The 20,787-nt window shown below is 40.0% G+C and overlaps 1 protein-coding gene across 6 annotated transcripts in view; it reads right to left on the bottom strand.

Annotated features, from left to right (window-relative positions):
* TUSC3 (tumor suppressor candidate 3) overlaps positions 1-20,787 on the bottom strand; it is a 207,425-nt gene that overhangs the window by 127,571 nt on the left and 59,067 nt on the right. For all 6 annotated transcript variants that reach the window (XM_025279263.3, XM_025279233.3, XM_044937925.2 and 3 more), the window contains exon 2: positions 1,561-1,730. In XM_025279263.3, coding sequence (XP_025135048.1) covers positions 1,561-1,730 — 170 coding nt within the window. The remainder of the gene's footprint in view (positions 1-1,560; positions 1,731-20,787) is intronic.

Here is a 20,787-nt window from a genome sequence, read left to right as displayed (position 1 = left end):
ACTAGGCCCTTCACACACTGCTGGTAAGAATGTAAAATGACACAGCCACGCTGGAAAACATTTTGGCATGTAACTACCATGCAACTCAACCATCACACACTCTGGCAATTTATCTCAGAGAGATGAACACTTCAGTGCACACAAACCTGTACAAGAGTGTTCATAACAGTTGTTTTTCTAATAGCCAAAAACTGGAAACAACCCAGGATTCTTTTAGCAGATGGATGGTTAAACAAACTGCAGTACTTCCATACCACAGGATATTGTTGTTGTTTAGTCGCTAAGTCGTGTCCGACTCTTTTGAGACTCCATGGACTGCAGCCCACCAAGCTCCTCTGTCCACAGGGTTTCCCAGGCAAGAATACTGGAGTGAGTTGCCATATGCTTCTCCAGGGGATCTCCCTAACCCAGGGGTCAAACCTGTGTCTCCGCACTGGCAGACAAATTCTTTACCACTGAGCCACCAGGGAAGCCCACCACAGGATACTACTCAGTAATAAAAACAATGAAGTACTGATAAATGCCAACAACTTGGATAGATTTTGAAGGAGTTAAAAGTAAAAAAACATAAAGCCAAATCCAAAAGGTCATGTGTTGTACGATTCCATTTATACAACAGTCTTGAAATGATGTAATTATAGAAATGGAGAATAAATTCAGGAGGTGGGGAGATGGGGTGGGTGTGGCACCAGAAGAAATACTTATTGTGAAGAACTGCTCTGCATCTTGACTGTATCAAAACCAATATCCTGCATATGAAATTGTGCTATAGCTTCACAAGCTGTTAGCACTGGAGGTCACTGAGTGAAAACTACACAGGATTTCTCTGTATTGTGTCTTAGAATTGCATGGAAGACTACAATTATCTCAAAATTAAGATCTAATTTAAAATAAGCATTGCTGCATATATATTATATTTATACTCCTCCAAAACTTTCATTGGTGTGTTTCCACTGAAAAATATTTCATTCATTTCAAATTGTTTACTTCTACCTCACAGGAACAAAATTCTCAACATTAGAGATACTAAAAGGTAAATGGACTTCCTTAAGTCCATTAAAATCTTTCTATTAAACAATTTAAGTAGAGTGTATTTAATGGGGCTACTTCACTGCTCCTGAGATATAAGTTGGTGACCTACAAGGCAATATTCAAACTGAATTCCATAACATACATAACTTTACACAGGACATAAAGCCAAAAATTTGTTTTATGATTACTTGTGGATTGGTCTACACAATATAAAAATATTAGCCTTTCAAAATCACTTCCCAGAAAACACTAAGTTTGAGCCTACATTTAAATGCACTGAATTACAGTTGACTACAACATTGAACAAATTTTCTTTTTTTTTTTTTAATGCCCCCCTGCAGCATGTGGGATCTTAATTCTTCAACCAGGGATAGAACCCGCGGCGCCCCCTGCATTGGAAGCAGGGAATGTTAACCACTGTACTGCCAGAGAATCCGAACAAATGCTTAATTCTATTATACACATTTATCTTAACTGTAATAAGTACATAATAATACAATAAGTTAATTTTTTAAATACATACATTACCTGCACACAGAACACTGGCGCTGGGGTTGAAGAGCAGTGAACATAACAACCATAGAATAGTTTCGAGGTGGTGCCTTTATAAATTTTCGGAATTTGTCACCATTCATTCGGAAGACTGAACGCCTGGAACTCCATTCCATCAGCTGTTCTACTTTCTCAGCTAAAAGATTCTGCAGTAAACATAAGGATTTAAATTTACACAGGGTTCAAATCCTTCGGTTTGTACTTTATATATTAAAAAAAAAATTTACATGGGGCTATATTTTACCAAAAATTTGTTTTGGTGAACACATACATTGTTAGCTGACCACGTATGCATAAAATACTTCATTTATTCTTCCTAATGACTGTAAAAGTTTATTAAAAAGGCATCAAGATAAAACAGACTTTCACTTCCAGAAAAAGGAAATGATGTGCTTTTCCCTAGTGAGTGTGAAGTCACTTGAGTTGTGTCTGACTCTATGCAACCCCATGGACTATAGCTTGCCTGTCTCCTCTGTCCATGGGATTCTCCAGGCAAGAATACTGGAGTGAGTTGCCATTCCCTTCTCCAGGGGATCTTCCTGATCCAGAGATCAAGCCCACATCTCTTATGGCTCCTGCACTGGCAGGTGGGTTCTTTATCACCAGTGCCACCTGGGATGCCAGGGTGCTTTTCCCTAATCCTCCACTAAACACAGCTAAAAACTCTGGTCACTGTATAAAAATACAACCCTAAGAAGGCTCTGAGAAGTAGAAAGAAGAGGAAGGATGGCAGGGGAATCCCAAAATGAAGAGTGCCAAAGCAGTGAGTGCCCTAAGTTTTGCTTCAGCCTCATCCATCCCAGACTGGTAGCTAGAGGCGTTGGCAGTCCAACACCACCAATGGACATAAACACACACAAAAAGCCCCAAGAGAAGCCCGCTCTCTTTACCCAAGAGACAAAGAGGGACAACCAAGTAAGCCAAGAAGTAACTGCTCTAGTCTAGCCGAATACCACAGAGAAACGCTGCCATTATTCTGCCTCTCTCACTATGAAGGGCGGAATGAATGAGATGCCTCAACCCAAGCAGAGTCAAATCCCCGCTAAGCTTTAACATGCAGCAGTATGGAGGGAGCTCGTGAAGATAAGGCTGAGTGAAAGACAATGTACAAAACAGCACTGCTGCATGATTCTGTTAATATTTATAGTAAGGTCAAAAGGGAAAAACCCTACTGTGCTAGAAGTCAGGACAGTGGCTGAGTGCAGCAGGCACCGCAATGGTGGGAGGCATGGTGAGGTGAGGCAGTTCCATGGAGCTGGGGAACCAGGAAGCTTCTCTTCCAGGATGCGGGTGGGAGTGAAGTAACTCTCTAGCCTCTGTATAGTATGCTCTTAATCTTTACATTGCCCATTTTACCTGAAAAAGTCTGAGAAGTAAAAAAAAAAAAAAAAAAAAGCATGGGGTTGTATTCCTACAAGAAATCTGTTAGCCTTGGAAAACCAAGAAAGCATGAATGGGCAGGGAAGAAAGGCTTCAATTATGCCATTTAAGAAAGACTAAGGACTTAGGGAGAGATATAATCTTAATGGATGAGATATATGATACCTAGGGGACTTCCCATCACTGCCGACAGTAACTGCAGCCATGAAATTAGAAGATGATTGCTTCCTGGAAGGAAAGCTATGTAAACCTAGACAGACTATTAACAAGCAAAGACATCACTATGCCGACAAAGGCCTATACAGTCAAGGCTATGTTCTTTCCAGTAGTCATGCGTGGATATGAGAGCTGGACCATAAAGAAGGCTGAGCACCAAAGAATTGATGCTTTTCAACTGCAGTGCTGGAGAAGACACTTGAGAGTCCCTTGGACAGCAAGGAGATCAAATCAATCAATCCTACAAGAAATCAACTCTGAATTGGAAGGACTGGTGCTGAGGCTGAAGCTCCAGTACTCTGGCTACCTGATGTGAAGAGCCAACTCACTGGAAAAGACCATGATTCTGGGAAAGACTGAAGGCGGCAGAAGAGGACAACAGAGGATGAGATGGTCGGATGGTATCACCAATTCAATGGACGTGAACTTGGGCAAACTCTGAGAAATGGAGAGGGACAGGGAGGTCTGGCGTGCTGCAGTCCATGGGGTTGCAAAGAGTCAGACGTGACTTGGCGACTGAACAACAACAACAGTGACAGCTAGATGCCTTCTGACTCAGCTGTACAGGATCTGCCTGTCAACGCAAGAGACGTGGGTTCAATCTCTGGTCCGAGAAGATTCCCTGGAGAAGGAAATGGCAACCCACTTCAGTATTCTTGCCTGGGAAATCCCATGGAGAGAGGAACCTGGTGGGCTACCGTCCATGGGGTTGCAAAAGAACAGGCACAACTTACTGACTAAACAACATGATTATCAAGAGTCATACCTGAGACCACCAAGCCACAGTCCAAGAGTACTGTATGCAGAGAAAAGAGCTATGTTCTGGTCCCTAAATAGGAAAACTTGGACAAGACACTTCTCTCAGAACCTAGGGACTTATCTGCTAACATCTGACCTTCCAATAAATGAGCTTCCCAGGTGGTGCCAGTGGTAAAGAACCTGCCTGCCAATGCAGGAAACCCAAGAGACCCAGGTTTGATCCCTAGGTGGGGAAGATCCCCTGGAGGAGGACATGAAAACCCACTCCAGTACTCTTGCCTGGAGAGTCCCATGGACAGAGGAGCCTGGCAGGCTACAGTCCATGGGGTCATAAAGAAACAGACATGACTGAAGCGACTTAGCACGCACACAGCATTCCAATAATTACCAAGATGATTTATTGAGAGGTGATAGACAAAAAAATCATTGTAAATTATAAACTATTATAAAACATAAGGTGATATTAGTAGAAGTATTGTTTTTACTATTGTGAAATAATGAAGGGTGATCACTATCATCCTAGATATAATCTATAATGCCTCTCCTGTCAAATTTCCCACCTCTTCTGAAATACATTAAAACAACACACAAGTGAGAATCACAGTTTTAATTCTGGCTATTACCAGAGAACTGTATATATTCAGATTAAATATTAAATGACAAAAAATGAGAAATTTTAAAAATAAAATCTATCTTTCTCTAATTACTGTCTCAGAATATTAAGTGCTTCATATATGCTAAGCACCATACTGTGGACATCACATATGCCACCTTATTAAACCCACATAGCAATCAGGCAGCAGACACATAATACACTTACTCCACAAATGAGAAACTGATAAAGAACTGCAGCTCTCACCACTGCTCTACCCTGAAAGGTTCTACTTGCAACCGACTCTAAAAAATATGCCAGTTACCTTAAACCAACCACCAACACCTCTAGTGAGTGCTCAGTTTTATTCATATGACAAGCTTCAAATCCCCCATTATTAGAGGAAAAGGTAATGCTGACCTATTATTGTTTGAGATAAAACACATTAGCATGGTAAGTGATAGAGAGTTATTTGTTTTGTTTTGTTTTAAAAACAAGTCAATAAAAAAAGATAAGTCAATAATTTGTATACATGGAGAAATAATTTTTATCATGTGAAGATATTCAACTACATTAACAAATTAAGTCTGGAAACAAAACAAAAGTTAAGACTGTAAAACACAGAAGATGTGCACCTTAAAAATCTGTAGTATTAACAAAACCAGCGAACACTTACTGGGTGCTTACTATGGACTAGGCACTGTACAAAATGCTTTCATTAGGTAATAAACTCATCAATCCTCATAACAGTCCTACGGGGGTTATCCCAGTTGTTTCAAGTTCAGAGACAAGTAAACTGAGGCACTGAGACTTAAGTAACCTCTACGAGATTATACAGCTAGAAAATGGGAGAACTGGGACTCCAAGTCTTAATCCAAAGTACATACTCTAAACTTCTGTACATATAGAAATAGCTCATGTAGCTCAATAATATATATATAAAAAAAGACCCAATCAGAAAATGGGTGGAGATCTACACAGACATTTCTCCAAAGAGGACATACCGACGGCCAAGAGATGCATGAAAAGATGCTCAATGTCCGTGATCATTAGAGAAATGCAAAACTACGTTGAGGTATCAACTCACACCCATCAGAACAGCCATCATCAAAAAAGTCTACAAAGAATAAATGCTGGAGAGGGTGTGGAGAAAAAGGAATCCTCCTACACTGTCGGTGGGAATGTAAACCGGCACAGTCAGTATGAACAGTACGTAAATTCCTTTAAAAAGTAAGAAGAGAGCTACCACATGATCCAGCAATCCCACTTCTGGGCACATATCCAGAGAAAACCACAATTCAGAAAGATACATGCAGGGACTTCCCTGGCAGTCCAGTGGTTACAACTCCACCTTTCAGTGCATGGAGGGCACAGACTCCACTCCTGGTCAGAGAGCTAAGATCCCACAAGCTTTGTGGTCAAAAAACCAAAACATAAAAACAGAAGCAATACTCTAACAAATTCAAGGAGAGACTCAAAAAATTTAAAAAAAACAATAAAGATACATGTAGGCCCAATCAATGTTCACTGCAGCACTATAATAGCCAAAACATGGAAACAATCTCAATGTCTGTGGACAGAGGAAAGGATAAAGAGGATGTGATACATGTGTGTGCGCGTGTGCGTGCTTAGTCTCTCAGTCGTGTCTGAATCTTTGCAACCCCGTGAACTGTACCCACTAGGCTCCTCTGTCCATGGGAATTCTCCAGGCAAGAATACTGGAGTGGGTTGCCATGCCCTCTCCAAACCAGGGATCGAACTCAGGTCTCCCGCCACTGAAATAATGCCATTTGCAGTGACACAGATGTCATACTGAGTAAGTCAGACAGAGAAAGGCAACTATCATATGATATCACTTACATGTGGAATCTTAAAAAAAAAAAAAAAGATACAAATGAACTCACAAAACAGAAACACAGACACAGGTATAGAAAACAAACTTATGCTGTACCACAGGGGAAAACAGGAGGATAAATTGCAAGACTGGGATTGACATAAACACACTACTATATATAAAAGAGATAACTAATAAGGCCTCCTGTACAGGACAGGGAACTCTACTCAATACTCTGTAATGACCTATATGGGAATATAATCTAAAAAAGAGTGGATATATGGATACATATTAATATAGCTGACTCACTCTGCTGTACAGCAGAAACTACCACAACATCGTAAATCAACCACACTCCAAAAACAATTTTTAAAAAACCTTTGCACACACGGCAGAATCTTAAAGGTTTTAGAGATTACAGAAAAGCCCATGCAACCAGAAGCCTAATTCAAAAAGCACATATTGAATTCAAAACAAAATTGCTAAGTAGGAGAGTCTACGAAATGAAGAGGGGATAACACTACTACCGAAGAAAGAGAGGCCTCTTCGCATCTTCATCTAGTAAACTTTGCACAGAAAAAGAAATGGTTTAGAAAGGTAGGCTTCTGGGGCACCATGGCTGACTGAAACTTTCAAGAGCATGTGTTATAAAGAAGGCTAAGCTAATTCCCAGAGGAAAATGTCGCAGGGTGACAGAGCAGAAATATTCAGTAAGGAAAAGAAGTCTGAGTAATGTGAATTCAAGCTTTTAAAATCTGAGAAAGATCACAGAAATTAATCTACCATTACATTTCTCTGTGACAGGACTATGACCTTACTGAAGGAGAAGGTTAGGTACATCTGTTCCTTCAAAGCATCTCCCTTTTTAGGGACACTTGTACTCTCTTTGTTAGCTCTTTTTCTTCATGATATAGTTTCTTTTCTCCAGGACTACTCTGAAGACTTCACCACCATCTCTGATTGTATGTCCCTCTGGGTCTCTGATGCTCATGAATCTTAACTCCATATTCCCACTGGAGGATGAAACCTAGAGCAAAATCAGGCCCAAGGGAATTCTGTGTGGTGAAGGGAGCATAAAAACATCCCTAACATGGACTATAGCATAACCTTTAAAAATTGAGAAGGCACCATATGTTCATTTTAAAAACAGAAAAAGAATTTGATGGCTCAAGTTTAAATGATGATTCTGTGTTTACATGCAATGTGACCTGACCAAATTGTTTCTCTGAATCTCAGTTTCTCCATCTATAAAATAATATCACAATGATATCAATAAAATTATGAGTTACTGTATGGAAAACTCCTAGCACAGCATCCTTCAAAGTACTGGCACTCAAATTTTGTCCCCTTCTCCTCAGGTTAATTTCTATCAGCAATACTGATTTGGTTGCTGAAGGAATACCTACCATGGGAATTTTTTTTTATCTTAATATCTTCAAGTGGCACATTGGTAAAGAATCCACCTGTCAATGTAGCAGATGCAAGAGACATGGATTTGATCCCTGGGTTGGGAAGATCCCCTGGAGAAGGAAATGGCAACCCACTCCAGTATTCTTGCCTAGGGAACTTCCATGGACAGAGGAGCCTGGGGGGCTACAGTCCATATAGGGTTGCAAAGTCACGACTGAGTGCGTACAGCACAGCACAGAGTTACCAAATGTTTTCTGAGTACTCATTACATAGCAAACATTGTGCTAAAGTCTATGAACATGCACTGTGGATTACCAATTACATGACAAGCACTATGCTTAATTTACAGAGAATGAAAGATAAGCACAACAGATTCTACTCTTAAGGCTTTATAGCAAATAAGCTCTAGTGTTAAAAAATATACTTATATTGATGTACTCTGGTTGTGGCTTTGCTGTTAAATAAATGGCTCAGTGCCAAGTCAGGAAATGACGGCACAAAAGATCTTACTTCCATGAGCACTAAGTGATTGGTAATGGCTAATTTAAAGTCAGTACAATGCAAACTTTTGAAATCCAGATTGATACTATCAGTAAAGAGTATGTGACCAGTTGGGTTTTGTCTGCTGCTAGCAAAAGCTGGGAAATAGACATAAGTACCATACATCTACCATTTCCAAAGGAAAAAGAACTCTAAAACTTAGACTCTTCAAGGAAAAAACCCTGCCCTTACCTGTTACCCTGTAAAACGCATGCGCTGGCAGGTCCCACATATTAACAAAATTAAGACACTCAGTCATATTAACAATAGGTGCCCAAACTGGCGTAATTTATATATGCCAGTCCCCAACATATTTAACTTTTCCTCAATTCATGTTTTATTTTTTAACCAATTCATAACAAAATACAAAGAAATGGTACGTTTCATTTAAACACTGTTCAATGAAATTTTTTGTTCCAAAGTGAAGCTCAAACAGGAAAAATAAAATCTCAGTAATTTAATACTTTTACATCCATACTGTTTTTTTTTTTTAGCATTTTCTCCCTAGGTAAATTTTAATGAAGACCAGATGCACCAAACTAAAGATACGTATGTGGCCTCATGTCTTAAAAAAGATACATCTGCCAGAAAGATGGCTGTTCACATGTCTTTGCCCCAGTCACCTACACAGTATTTACAACCATACAGCATTCGTTTAGGCATCCACTGTCCAAATAGCCATGATATAACCTGCTTATAATAATTCACAGGACATAAATTTGGAATGAGAATAAGTACATGCTGAAGGTATCTCTCGGTGACACAAAGAAACTTCATTACCTCTCTGTCCTGTGTGTGTTTTGTTTTTTTTTAGAATATAAAATATTTACACATTTCCTCTTTTCTAACAAGAAAAGAGAGTTTTCCTTTTCACAACTTGAATATCCAAAAGGTTCAATCAAAGCCAAATGATAAAGCAAATAAAAGCAGCCAGATGCATATTTTAGCATTTGGGACAAAATCAGTTTCAATTTCTACAATTAATTGATCCCCAACTTCTTTTATTTGATTTTCTTAATATTACAACATTCCTCTCAGATTTGAATAAAATGTAAGCGGCAATGGATGTTCCCAGAAGCCAAACTTTCACACTTTATACCAGCCCGTGTATATTACATCTAGTCACTAAAGATCACCAGCAGTCTTAAGGGCCCTCCGAAGACCACAATGAGCTAAACAATCAAGAGGACAGTTTTATCAAAAATAGAAAATGCACACAGTACACATGCCATAAAAAGTGCAAAGATTCAAAAAAGATCAGCCCTGGGATTTCTTTGGAAGGAACAATGCGAAAGCTGAAACTCTAGTACTTTGGCCACTTCATGCGAAGAGTTGACTCACTGGAAAAGACTCTGACACTGGGAGGGATTGGGGGCAAGAGGAGAAGGGGACGACAGAGGATGAGATGGCTGGATGGCGTCACTGACTCGATGGACGTGAGTCTGTGTGAACTCCAGGAGTTGGTGATGGACAGGGAGGCCTGGAGTGCTGCGATTCATGGAGTCGCAGAGTCGGACACGACTGAGCAACTGAACTGAACTGAACTGAATCCTGTTATCTTAAAATGTACATTACGAGGGTGGCCTTCCCCTGTAGCTCAGTCAGTAAACAGTGTGACTGCAATACAGGAGACCTGGGTTCAATCCCTGGGTTGGGAAGATACCCCTCGAAAAGGAAATGGCAACCCACTCCGGTATTCCTGCCTGGAGAATCCCATGGGCAGAGGAGCCTTGCAGACTACAGTCTATAGGGTTGCTAGAGTAGGACATGACTGAGCAACTAAACTTTCTCTTGTTAAGTTCTAATCCTGTTACCTTAAAATGTAAATTGTGGGAATGGGTCTGGTAAAATTTTTACAATTTTGAGACATCCTTTTGATTCACTGTAATAACTAATTAAAAAAAGTATATAATTCCATTGCTAACACTAGCAAGGCAGGCACTCTCCGTCCCCCTTCTGATGTCTGTGTCAGAAGCTTTCTCTAACCCTTTTCATACTTTTAATAAAACTTTGCTACACAAAAGCTCTTGAGTGATCAAGACTGGTCCCTGGTCCCGAAGCTAAATCTTCTTCAAAGATCAAGAATCCAACATCATTTACCGTAAGCTATCAATACTGAGAGTTCTCTTATGTATTTGATATCAAATGCTTTAGAATTAAAGAAATAAATACTGGAGAACCCCAGAACAATTGCATCTCAGCGTAGAGCCTAAAGAGAACCTGGGTAAATACAGAAAAGGGAATTGGCTACCTATGGCCAATACCACAGCAGCTACACACTTACATGGGGGAGAGAGTCTACATAAGTTGTTAAGTCCAACATGTCAAAAATAACATCTAATTAAATTCAGATCTGAATGAGAAATGTAGAAATAGTTATTTAGGAAAAAAATTTTTCAAATGTTCCTGCCTTTTTATTTTTTAGCACGGAGAAAACTTCAAACAATGGTTCAATTGAATTAACACTGAGTTAAGTAAACTTTTCTTAAAGAATCAGTAAAAATATTTCCAGTAACAGTCTTTTAAGCAATAGCTTTAACCTGAACTCTTCCCAGAAAATTTGCCTGGGAAAAGATACACTGTTCCATGGTTTTGTATCACTCGAAGCCTCTGAGCATGGCAAGCTTCTGACTGGTCCTGATGCTTGCTCTATACACACTGTTCATCTACCGAGAGGATAATCTGTAAAATTTTAAAGAGGTAATCTAGGAACTGATCATTTATTAACTAATTTATCAACTGATATAAATTTATGCCTATGATATAAAATTATGCCTATTTAAAAATGCAATTTTTAAAACAAGGGTTTCTAAAATTCAGTTTAATCATAGATTCTTTGCTCTATTTGCTCGCTACTTCAACAGTAGAAAGAGCACTATAAAAGAAGCAACTTGCCTGCTGAACTTGCATATTTACAGTATATATAATTGACAAAGCTAGTGGAGGTGATGGAATTCCAGCCAAGCTATTTCAAATCCTAAAAGATGATGCTGTGAAAGTACTGCACTCAATAAGCCAGCAACTTTGGAAAACTCAGCAGTGGCCACAGGACTGGAAAAGATCAGTTTTCACTACAATCCCAAAGAAAGGCAATGTCAAAGAATGTTCAAACTACAACAGAACTGTACTCATCTCACATGCTAGCAAAGTAATGCTCAAAATTCTCTAAGCCAGGCTTCAACAGTACGTGAACCGTGAACTTCCAGATGTTCCAGCTGGATTTAGAAAAGGCACAGGAACCAGAGATCATACAGCCAACACCCATCCACTGGATCATAAAAAATGCAAGAGAATTCCAGAAAAATATCTACTTTTGCTTCACTGACTACCCCAAGCCTTTTACTGTGTGGCTTACAACAAACTGTGAAAAATTCTTAAAGAAGTGGGAATACCAGATCACGATACCTGCCTCTTGAGAAATCTGTATGCAGATCAAGAAGCAACATTTAGAACAGGACATGGAACAATGAACTGGTTCCAAATTGGGAAAGGAGTACATCAAGGTTGTAAATTGTCACCCTGTTTATTTAACTTATATGCAGAGTACATCAATGTAAAATGCAGGGATGGATAAAGCACAAGCTGGAATTAAGATTGCTGGGAGAAATATCAATAATATCAGATATGCAAATACCACCCTTATGGCAGAAAGCAAAGAGGAACTAAAGAGCCTCTTGATGAAAGTGAAGGAGGAGAGTGAAAACACTGGCTTAAAACTCAACATTCAAAAAACTAAGATCATGGCATCTGGTCCCATCACTTCATGGCAGATAGATGGGCAAACAATGGAAACAGTGACATACTTTATTTTGGGGGGCTCCAAAATCACTGCAGATGGTGACTGTAACCATGAAATTGAATGACGCTTGCTCCTTGGAAGAAAAGCTATGACTTACCTAGACAGCATATTAAAAAGCAGAGACATTACTTTGCTGAAAAAGGTCTGTCAGGGCTATGCTTTTTCCAGTAGTCATGTATGGATGTGCGAGTTGGACCATAAAGAAAGCTGAGCGCCAAGAAACTGATGCTTTTGTACTGTAGTGTTGGAGAAGGCTCTTGAGAGTCCTTGGACTGCAAGGAGATCAAACCAGTCAATCCTAAAGGAAATCAGTCCTGAATATTCAAAGGAAGGACTGATTCTGAAACTAAAACTCCAAAACTTTGGCCACCTGATGAGAAGAATTGACTCACTGAAAAATAAATACCCTGATGCTGGGAAAGATTGAAGGCAGGAGGAGAAGGGGATGACAGAGGATGAGACGGTTGGATGGCATCACTGACTCAACGGACATGAGTCTGATGAGCAAGCTCTGGGAGCAAGTGATGGGACGGGGAAGCCTGACATGCTGCAGTCCATGGGGTCGCAAAGAGTTGCACATGACTGGGCAACTGAACTGAACTGATAATTGACAAAATCATAAGAACTTAATTACTGTGGTAAAATGTACAATTAATAGTTCAAGAATTTAATATCAATTTTAATTATTTTAGGATATCCTAATTCACAAAAATAAAAAGTGCATTTACATTAAAAGATGAATATAAATTCCACAATGAAAAATATCAAAATATTTTGTCCCATGAGAAAATTAACTATCCCAAGGCAGTAATAAATTTTAAGATACTTGATGTTAAATGCCATTACACCTTAATTTTATCAGAGAAAACAGCAGAAAACTATCACTAGGTGTTCTGAAATATTTTTAAATTGATAGTAGTAGTATTAATAGTAACAACACTAGATTTGTGAATGTATGGAATTATATAAACTCAGGTATCCCAGAAATATTCCTCATCCTGCAAAAGTTAAGGCCCACACAAAACCACTGATATAAAATACATCACACTGATAACAATCTATCTACTAGTAGTTAATCATATCTACTTTAATGTCCCCTAAATATAATTCCAAAGGAAAAATCTGAACACAGTTATGTGATTAACATCAAAAAAAGATAAAAAGGCAGGAAATAAAGAGCATATTTAAACAATAAAATACTAGGGACTAGAATAATTATATATGTGGTCTCCAGTGAAAAAATGTTATAACATTAAGTAGAAAGAAGTGTAAAGTTCACACTACAACTAAATGACTACTATCTACAGATAAACCTCAAAGTCATGTAAACAGTGGAAAACTGTCTTTTTTAGCATTGTTTATTTCTTACTGCAAAGTAAAAACAGCCTTTTTGGGTTTTTGGAGAATGTTTCCTTAAATTCATGTGGGTTGTCTTTGTGACTGTTTTTCACTGTAAAATTGATTAAGTACAATACTCTTCTGTCAGGAGCCAACATCATTAAAATAGGGATTATGATGTTTTCACTTGAACGATCAAAATATGAAGTCATTTTAATAAGGAACAATCATGATACGGCCTAGATGAGCATCTGATATCGATTCCACCATTGCCTTCGTTTCTGATACCTTCTTTCCTGAGCTCCATATCCTTCTGTTGGACATCTATTCTTGTATAAATAAATATCCCCTTTTAAAATAGGTACCAGATACAAAGGTAAGAAATGTATGAGCAAAGAAGAGACTATAAACAACCATCTAGCCTTACTCCCTTGAGAGCAGGATCCAGCCAGGATCACCATTACCAGTACTACTGAGTATAGCAGATATCCTATTATAATACATAATATCATCAAGTTATCTGCACTGCTCTACAAGTGGTTGTATATAAGTCTTCTCTATTAATAGCAACATACTATGTGCTACAACTGAAGAAAACCTTTACTAAAAGAATATGAAAAAATAAAAACTTATTCATAAATTGCAAACTTAGATGAGTTTTTCAGCAGGATTATTCTTGAGTCACACAAGCTAATCAGTAAAATCTGTGATAGTGAAATTATTAAAAGCAAGAAAAACTTACCAGAATCCAAAGAAAGTGAGTCGAGAGGGAAGCAAAATTTTCAATGTCTTTTTCATTAACCTACAGAAAACATGGTCTACCAAATTACTTCCAAATAGCAGCAGCAAGTTGTTGGATAGAATAGATGATCTCGTTTGGTTATTTCATATAAAAGGTACACTATCAAGAATTATCACAAAGTAGCCATTGAACAACCATCGACAGGAACACAGTGGAACCTCCCCCACAAAAGAAAGACACCCCACATCCAAGAACAAAGGAGAAGCTACAACCAAACAGTACGAGGGGCACAATTATAATAAAATTGAATTCGATACCCACCGAGTGAGCAACTCACAAACTGGAGAATAATAACAAAGAAGTTTTCACACTGTTGTGAAGGTTCTAGGCCCGAAGATCAGACTCCACATCCTGGGAATACGGCCAAGGGACTGGGAATCCTATGGAATCTGACTTTGAAGGTGAGCAGGATTGATTACAGAGCTTCCATAGGATGGGAAGGACACAAACAAAATCCTGTGCACACCAGGACCCAGGGGAAAGGAGCAGTGACCCCACAGGAGACTGAGGCAGAACTACCTGTGAGTGTTTGAGGGTCTCCTACAAAAGTGCGGGTTGGCAGTGGTCTGCCACAGAGTGAGGGGCACTAGTAGCAGCCATCCTGGGAGATGCATCCTGGCTTAAGTCCTCTTGGATGTCACCTACAGCCCTACTATAGAAGTCTACAGACTTTAGGACTAGGTTGCCTCAGGCCAAACAACAAACAGAGAGGGAGCTCCCATCAGGAAGCTTCCACAAGCCTCTTAACTTCAACCACAAGAAGGCAGTCAGAAAGAATAAGAACTACAATCCCATCAGCCTCCAAAATTAATACCACAATCACAGAAAGATACCCAAAATGGAAAGAAACAGTTATGTCCCAGATGAAAGAACAAGATAGTTCAGTAACAGTATCAGATCAGTTGCTCTGTCCTGTCTGAATCTTTGCAACCCCACGGAATACAGCAACCAGGCTTCCCTGTACATCACCAACCTCTGGAACTTTTCTCAAACTCATGTCCAGTGAGTTGACAATGCAATCCAACCACCTTATCCTCCATCGCCCCCTTCTCCAACTGCCTTCAATCCTTCCCAGCGTAAGGGTCTTTTCCAATGAGTCAGTTTCTTTGCATCAGGTGGCCAAAGTATTGGAGTTTCAGCTTCAGCATCAGTCCTTCAAAGGATATTCAGGACTGATTTCCTTCAGGATGGCTGGCTGCATCGCCTTGCAGTACAAAGGACTCTCAAGAGTCTCTCCAACACCACAGTTCAAAAGCATCAATTCATCAGCACTCAACTTTCCTTATGGTCCAACTCTCACATCCATACATGACTACTGGAAAAATGATAGCTCTGACTAGACAGACCATTATCGGCAAAATAATGTCTCTGATTTTTAATATGCTGTCTAGGTAAGTCATAGCTTTCCTTCCAAGGAGCAAGCATCATTCAATTTCATGGTTGGAGTCATCATCAAAAGTGATTTTTGGTTCAGTTCAGTTGCTCTGACATGTCCAACTCTTTGCGACCCCATGAATCACAGAATGCCAGGCCTCCCTATCCATCACCAACTCCTGGAGTCTACCCAAACCCATGTTCATCGAGTCAGTGATGCCATCCAACCATCTCATCCTCTGTCATCCCCTTCTCCTCCTGCCCTCAATCTTTCCCAGCACCACGATCTTTTCAAAGGAGTCATATCGTCACATCAAGTGGCCAAAGTACTGGAGTTTCAGCTTCAACATCAGTCCTTCCAATGAACACCCAGGACTGATCTCCTTTAGGATGGACTGGTTGGATCTCTTTGCAGTCCAAGGGACTCTCAAGAGTCTTCTCCAACACCACAGTTCAAAAGCATCAATTCTTCGGCGCTCAGCTTTCTTTATAGTCCAACTTTCACATCCACACACAACTATCTGAAAAACCATAGCCTTGACTAGATTGACCTTTGTTGGCAAAGTAACGTCTCTGCTTTTTAATATGCTGTCTAGGCTGGTCATAACCTTCCTTCCAAGGAGTAAGCGTCTTTTAATTTCATGACTGCAATCACCATCTGCAGCATCTTGGAGCCCAGAAAAATAAAGTCAGCCACTATTTCCACTGTTTCCCCATCTATTTCCCAGGAAGTGATGGGACCGGATGCCATGATCTTAGTTTTCTGAATGTTGAGCTTTAAGCCAACTTTTTCACTCTCCTCTTTCACTTTCAAGAGGCTCTTTAGTTCTTCTTCACTTTCTGCCATAAAGGTGGTGTCATCTGCATCTCTGGGGTTATTGATATTTCTCCCGGAAATCTTGATTCCAGCTTGTGCTTCCTCCAGCCCAGCATTTCTCATGATGTACTCTGCATATAAGTTAAATAAACAGGGTGACAATATATAGCCTTGACGTACTCCTTTTCCTATTTGGAACCAGTCTGTTGTTCCATATCCAATTCTAACTGTTGCTTACTGACTTGCATACAGGTTTCTCAAGAGGCAGGTCAGGTGGTCTGGTATTCCCATCTCTTGAAGAATTTCCCACAGTTTATTGTGATCCACACAGTCAAAGGCTTTGGCCTAGTCAATAAACCAGAAATAGATGTTTTTCTGGAACTCTCTTGCGTTTTTAATCATCCAGCGGATGTTGGCAATTTGATCTCTGGTTCCTCTGCCTTTTCTAAAACCAGCTTGAACATCTGGAAGTTCACAGTTCACATACTGCTGAAGCCCGGCTTGCAGAATTTTAAACATTACTTTACTAGTGTGTGAAATGAGTGCAATTGTGTGATAGTTTGAGCATTCTTTGGCATTGCCTTTCTTTGGGACTGGAATGAAAACTGACCTTTTCCAGTCCTGCGGCCACTGCTGACTTTTCCAAATTTGCTGGGATATTGAGTGCAGCACTTTCACAGCATCATCTTTCAGGATTTGAAATAGCTCAACTGGAATTCCATCACCTCCACTAGCTTTGTCCGTAGTGATGCTTCCTAAGGCACACTTGACTTCACATTCCAGGATGTCTGGCTCTTGCTGAGTGATCACACCACCGTGATTATCTGGGTCGTGAAGATCTTCTTTGTACAGTTCTTCTGTGTATTCTTGCCACCTCTTCCTAATATCTTCTGCTTCTGATAGGTCCCTACCATTTATGTCTTTTATTGAGCCCATCTTTGCATTAAGTATTCCCTTGGTATCTCTAATTTTCCTGAAGAGATCTCTAGTCTGTCCCATTCTATTGTTTTCCTCTATTTCTTTGCACTGATCACTAAGGAAGGCTTTCTTATCTCTCCTTGCTATTCTTTGGAACTCTACATTCAGATGGGTATATCTTTCCTTTTCTCCTTCACTTTTTGCTTCCCTTCTTTTCACAGTTATTTATAAGGCCTCCTCAGACAGCCATTTTGCTTTTTTTGCATTTCTTTTTCTTGGGAATGGTCTTGATTCCTGTCTCCTGTACGATGTCATGTACCTCCATCCATAGTTCATCAGGCACTCTATCAGATATAGTCCCTTAAATCTATCTCTCACTTTCACTGTATAGTCTTAAGGGATTTGATTTAGGTCATACCTGAATGGTCTAGTGGTTTTCTCCACTTTCTTCAATTTCAGTCTGAATTTAGCAATAAAGAGTTCATGATCCGAGCCACAGTCAGCTCCCAGTCTTGTTTTTGCTGACTGTATAGAGCTCCTCCATCTTTGGCAGCAAAGAATAAAATCAATCTGATTTTGGTGTCGACCATCTGGTGATTTCCATGTGTAGAGTCTTCTCTTGTGTTGTTGGAAGACGGTGTTTGCTATAACCAGTGTGTTCTCTTGGCAGAACTCTATTAGCCTTTGCCCTGCTTCATTCTGTACTCGAAGGCCTAATTTGCCTGTTATTCCGGGGGTTTCTTGACTTCCTACTTTTGCCTTCCAGTCCCCTATAATGAAAAGGACATCTTTTGGGGGTGTTAGTTCTATAAGGTCTTCTAGGTCTTCATAGAACTGTTCAACTTCAGCTTCTTCATCATCACTGGCCAGAGCACAGACTTGGATTACCTAGATGGTGAATGGTTTGCCTTGAAATGAACAACGATCATTCTGGCGTTTTTGAGATTGCATCCAAGTACTGCACTTTGGACTCTTTGTTGACTATGATGGCTACTCCATTTCTTCTAAGGGATTCCTGCCCACAGTAGTAGATATAATGGTCATCTGAGTTAAATTCACCCATTCCAGTCCATCTTAGTTCACTGATTCCTAGAATGTCAATGTTCACTCTTGTCATCTCCTGTTTGACCACTTTCAGTTTGCCTTGATTCATGGACCTGACATTCCAGGTTCCTATGCAATATTGCTCTTTACAGCCTCGAACCCTGCTTCCATCACCAGTCCCATTCACAATTGGGTGCTATTTTTGCTTTGGCTGCATCTCTTCATTCTTTCTGGAGTTATTTCTCCACTATTCTCCAATAGCATATTGGGCACCTACTCACCTGGGGAGTTCGTCTTTCAGTGTCCTATCTTTTTGCCTTTTCATACTGTTCATGGGGTTCTCAAGGCAAGAATTCTTTAGTGGTTTGCCATTCCCTTCTCCAGTGGACCACGTTTTATCAGAATTCTCCACCACAACCCGGCCATCTTGGGTGGCCCCACACGGCATGGCTTAGTTTCATTGAGTTAGACAAGGCTGTGGTCCATGTGATCAGATTGGCTAGTTGTCTGTGATTGTAGTTGCAGTCTGTCTGCCCTATGATCCCCTCTCTCAGTGCCTACTGTCTTACTTGGGAGCCCCCCAAAATAAAGTATATCACTGTTTCCATTGTTTCCCCATCTATCTGCCATGAAGTGATGGGACCAGATGCCATGATCCTAGTTTTCTGAATGTTGAGTTTTAAGCCAGTGTCTTCACTCTCCTCCTTCACTTTCATCAAGAGGCTCTTTAGTTCCTCTTTGTTTTCTGCCATAATGGTGGTGGCATCTGCATATCTAAGGTTATTGATATTTCTCCCAGCAATCTTGACTTCAGCGTATGCTTCATCCAGTCCAGCATTACACATAATGTACTCTGCATATAAGTTAAATAAGCAGGATGACAATATACAACCTTGATGTACTCCTTTCCCTATTTGGAACCAGTCTGTTGTTCCATGTCTAGTTCTATTTCTTCTTGACCTGCATACAGGTATCTCAGGAGGCAGGTGAGCTGCTCTGGTATTCCCAATTCTTTGAGAATTTTCCAGTTCATTGTGACCCACACAGTCAGAGTTTGGCCGAGTCAATGAAGCAGATGTTTTTATGGAATTCTCTTGCTTTTTTGATATTGCAACATATGTTGGCAATTTGATCTCTGGTTCCTTTTCTAAAACCAACTTGAGCATCTAGAAATTCTCAGTTCACTTACTGTTGAAGCCTGGCATGGAGAATTTTGAGCATTACTTTGCTAGCATGTGAGATGAGTGCAGTTGTGCAGTAGTTTGAACATTCTTTGGCATTGCCTTTGAGACTGGAATGAAAACTGAGCTTTTCCAGTCCTGTGGCCACTGCTGACTTTTCCAAATTTGCTGCCATACTGAGTGCAGCACTTGCACAGCATCATCTTTTAGGATTTGAAATAGCTCAGCTGGAATTTTTTCACTTCCACTAGCTTTGCTGGTAGTGATATTTCCTAAGCCCCGCTTGACTTCACACTCCAGGATGTCTGGCTCTAGGTGAGTGATCACAACATCATGGTTATCTGGGCCATGAAGATCTTTTTTCTATAGTTTTGCATATTTTTGCCACCTCTTCTTAATATCTTCTGCTTCTGTTAGGTCTATACCATTTCTCTCCTTTATTGTGCCTTCTTTGCATGAAATGTTGCCTTGTTATCTCTAATTTTCCTGAAGCGATCTCTAGTCTTTCCCATTCTACTTTTCCCTATATATTTTGCACTGATCACTTAGGATCACTTAAGTTATGACCAACCTGGACAGCATATTAAAAAGCAGAGACATTACTTTGTCAACAAAGGTCTGTCTAGTCAAGGCTATGGGTTTTCCAGTGGTCATGTACGGATGTGAGAGTTGGCCTATATAGAAAGCTAAGCGCCGAAGAATTGATGCTTTTGAACTGTGGTGTTGGAGAAGACTCTTGAGAGTCCCTTGGACTGCAAGGAGATCCAATCAGTCCATCCTAAAGGAGATCAGTCCTGGGTGTTCATTGGTAGGACTGATGTTGAAGCTGAAACTCCAATACTTTGGTCGCCTGATGTGAGGAGCTGACTCACTCTTCGCATTCAGATGGATGTATCTTTCCTTTTGTCCTCTGCCTTTTGCTTCTCTTCTTCTCTCAGCTATTTGTAAGGCCTTCTCAGACAACCATTTTGTATTTCTTCTTTTTACATTTCTTCTTCTTGCTGATGGTTTTGATCACTGCCTCCTGTACAATGTTATGAACCTCTGTCCACAGTTCTTCAGGCACTTGATCTATCAGATCTAATCCCTTGAATCTACTTTTCACTTCCACTGTATAATCGTAAGGGATTTATGTCATACCTGAATGGTCTAGTGGGTTTTCCTACTTTCTTCAATTTAAGTGAATTTTGCCATAAGGA

Source organism: Bubalus bubalis, chromosome 1 (genome assembly GCF_019923935.1).
Source record: "Bubalus bubalis isolate 160015118507 breed Murrah chromosome 1, NDDB_SH_1, whole genome shotgun sequence".
NCBI lineage: Eukaryota > Metazoa > Chordata > Mammalia > Artiodactyla > Bovidae > Bubalus > Bubalus bubalis.
This window is presented reverse-complemented; position numbering and strand designations above follow the sequence as displayed.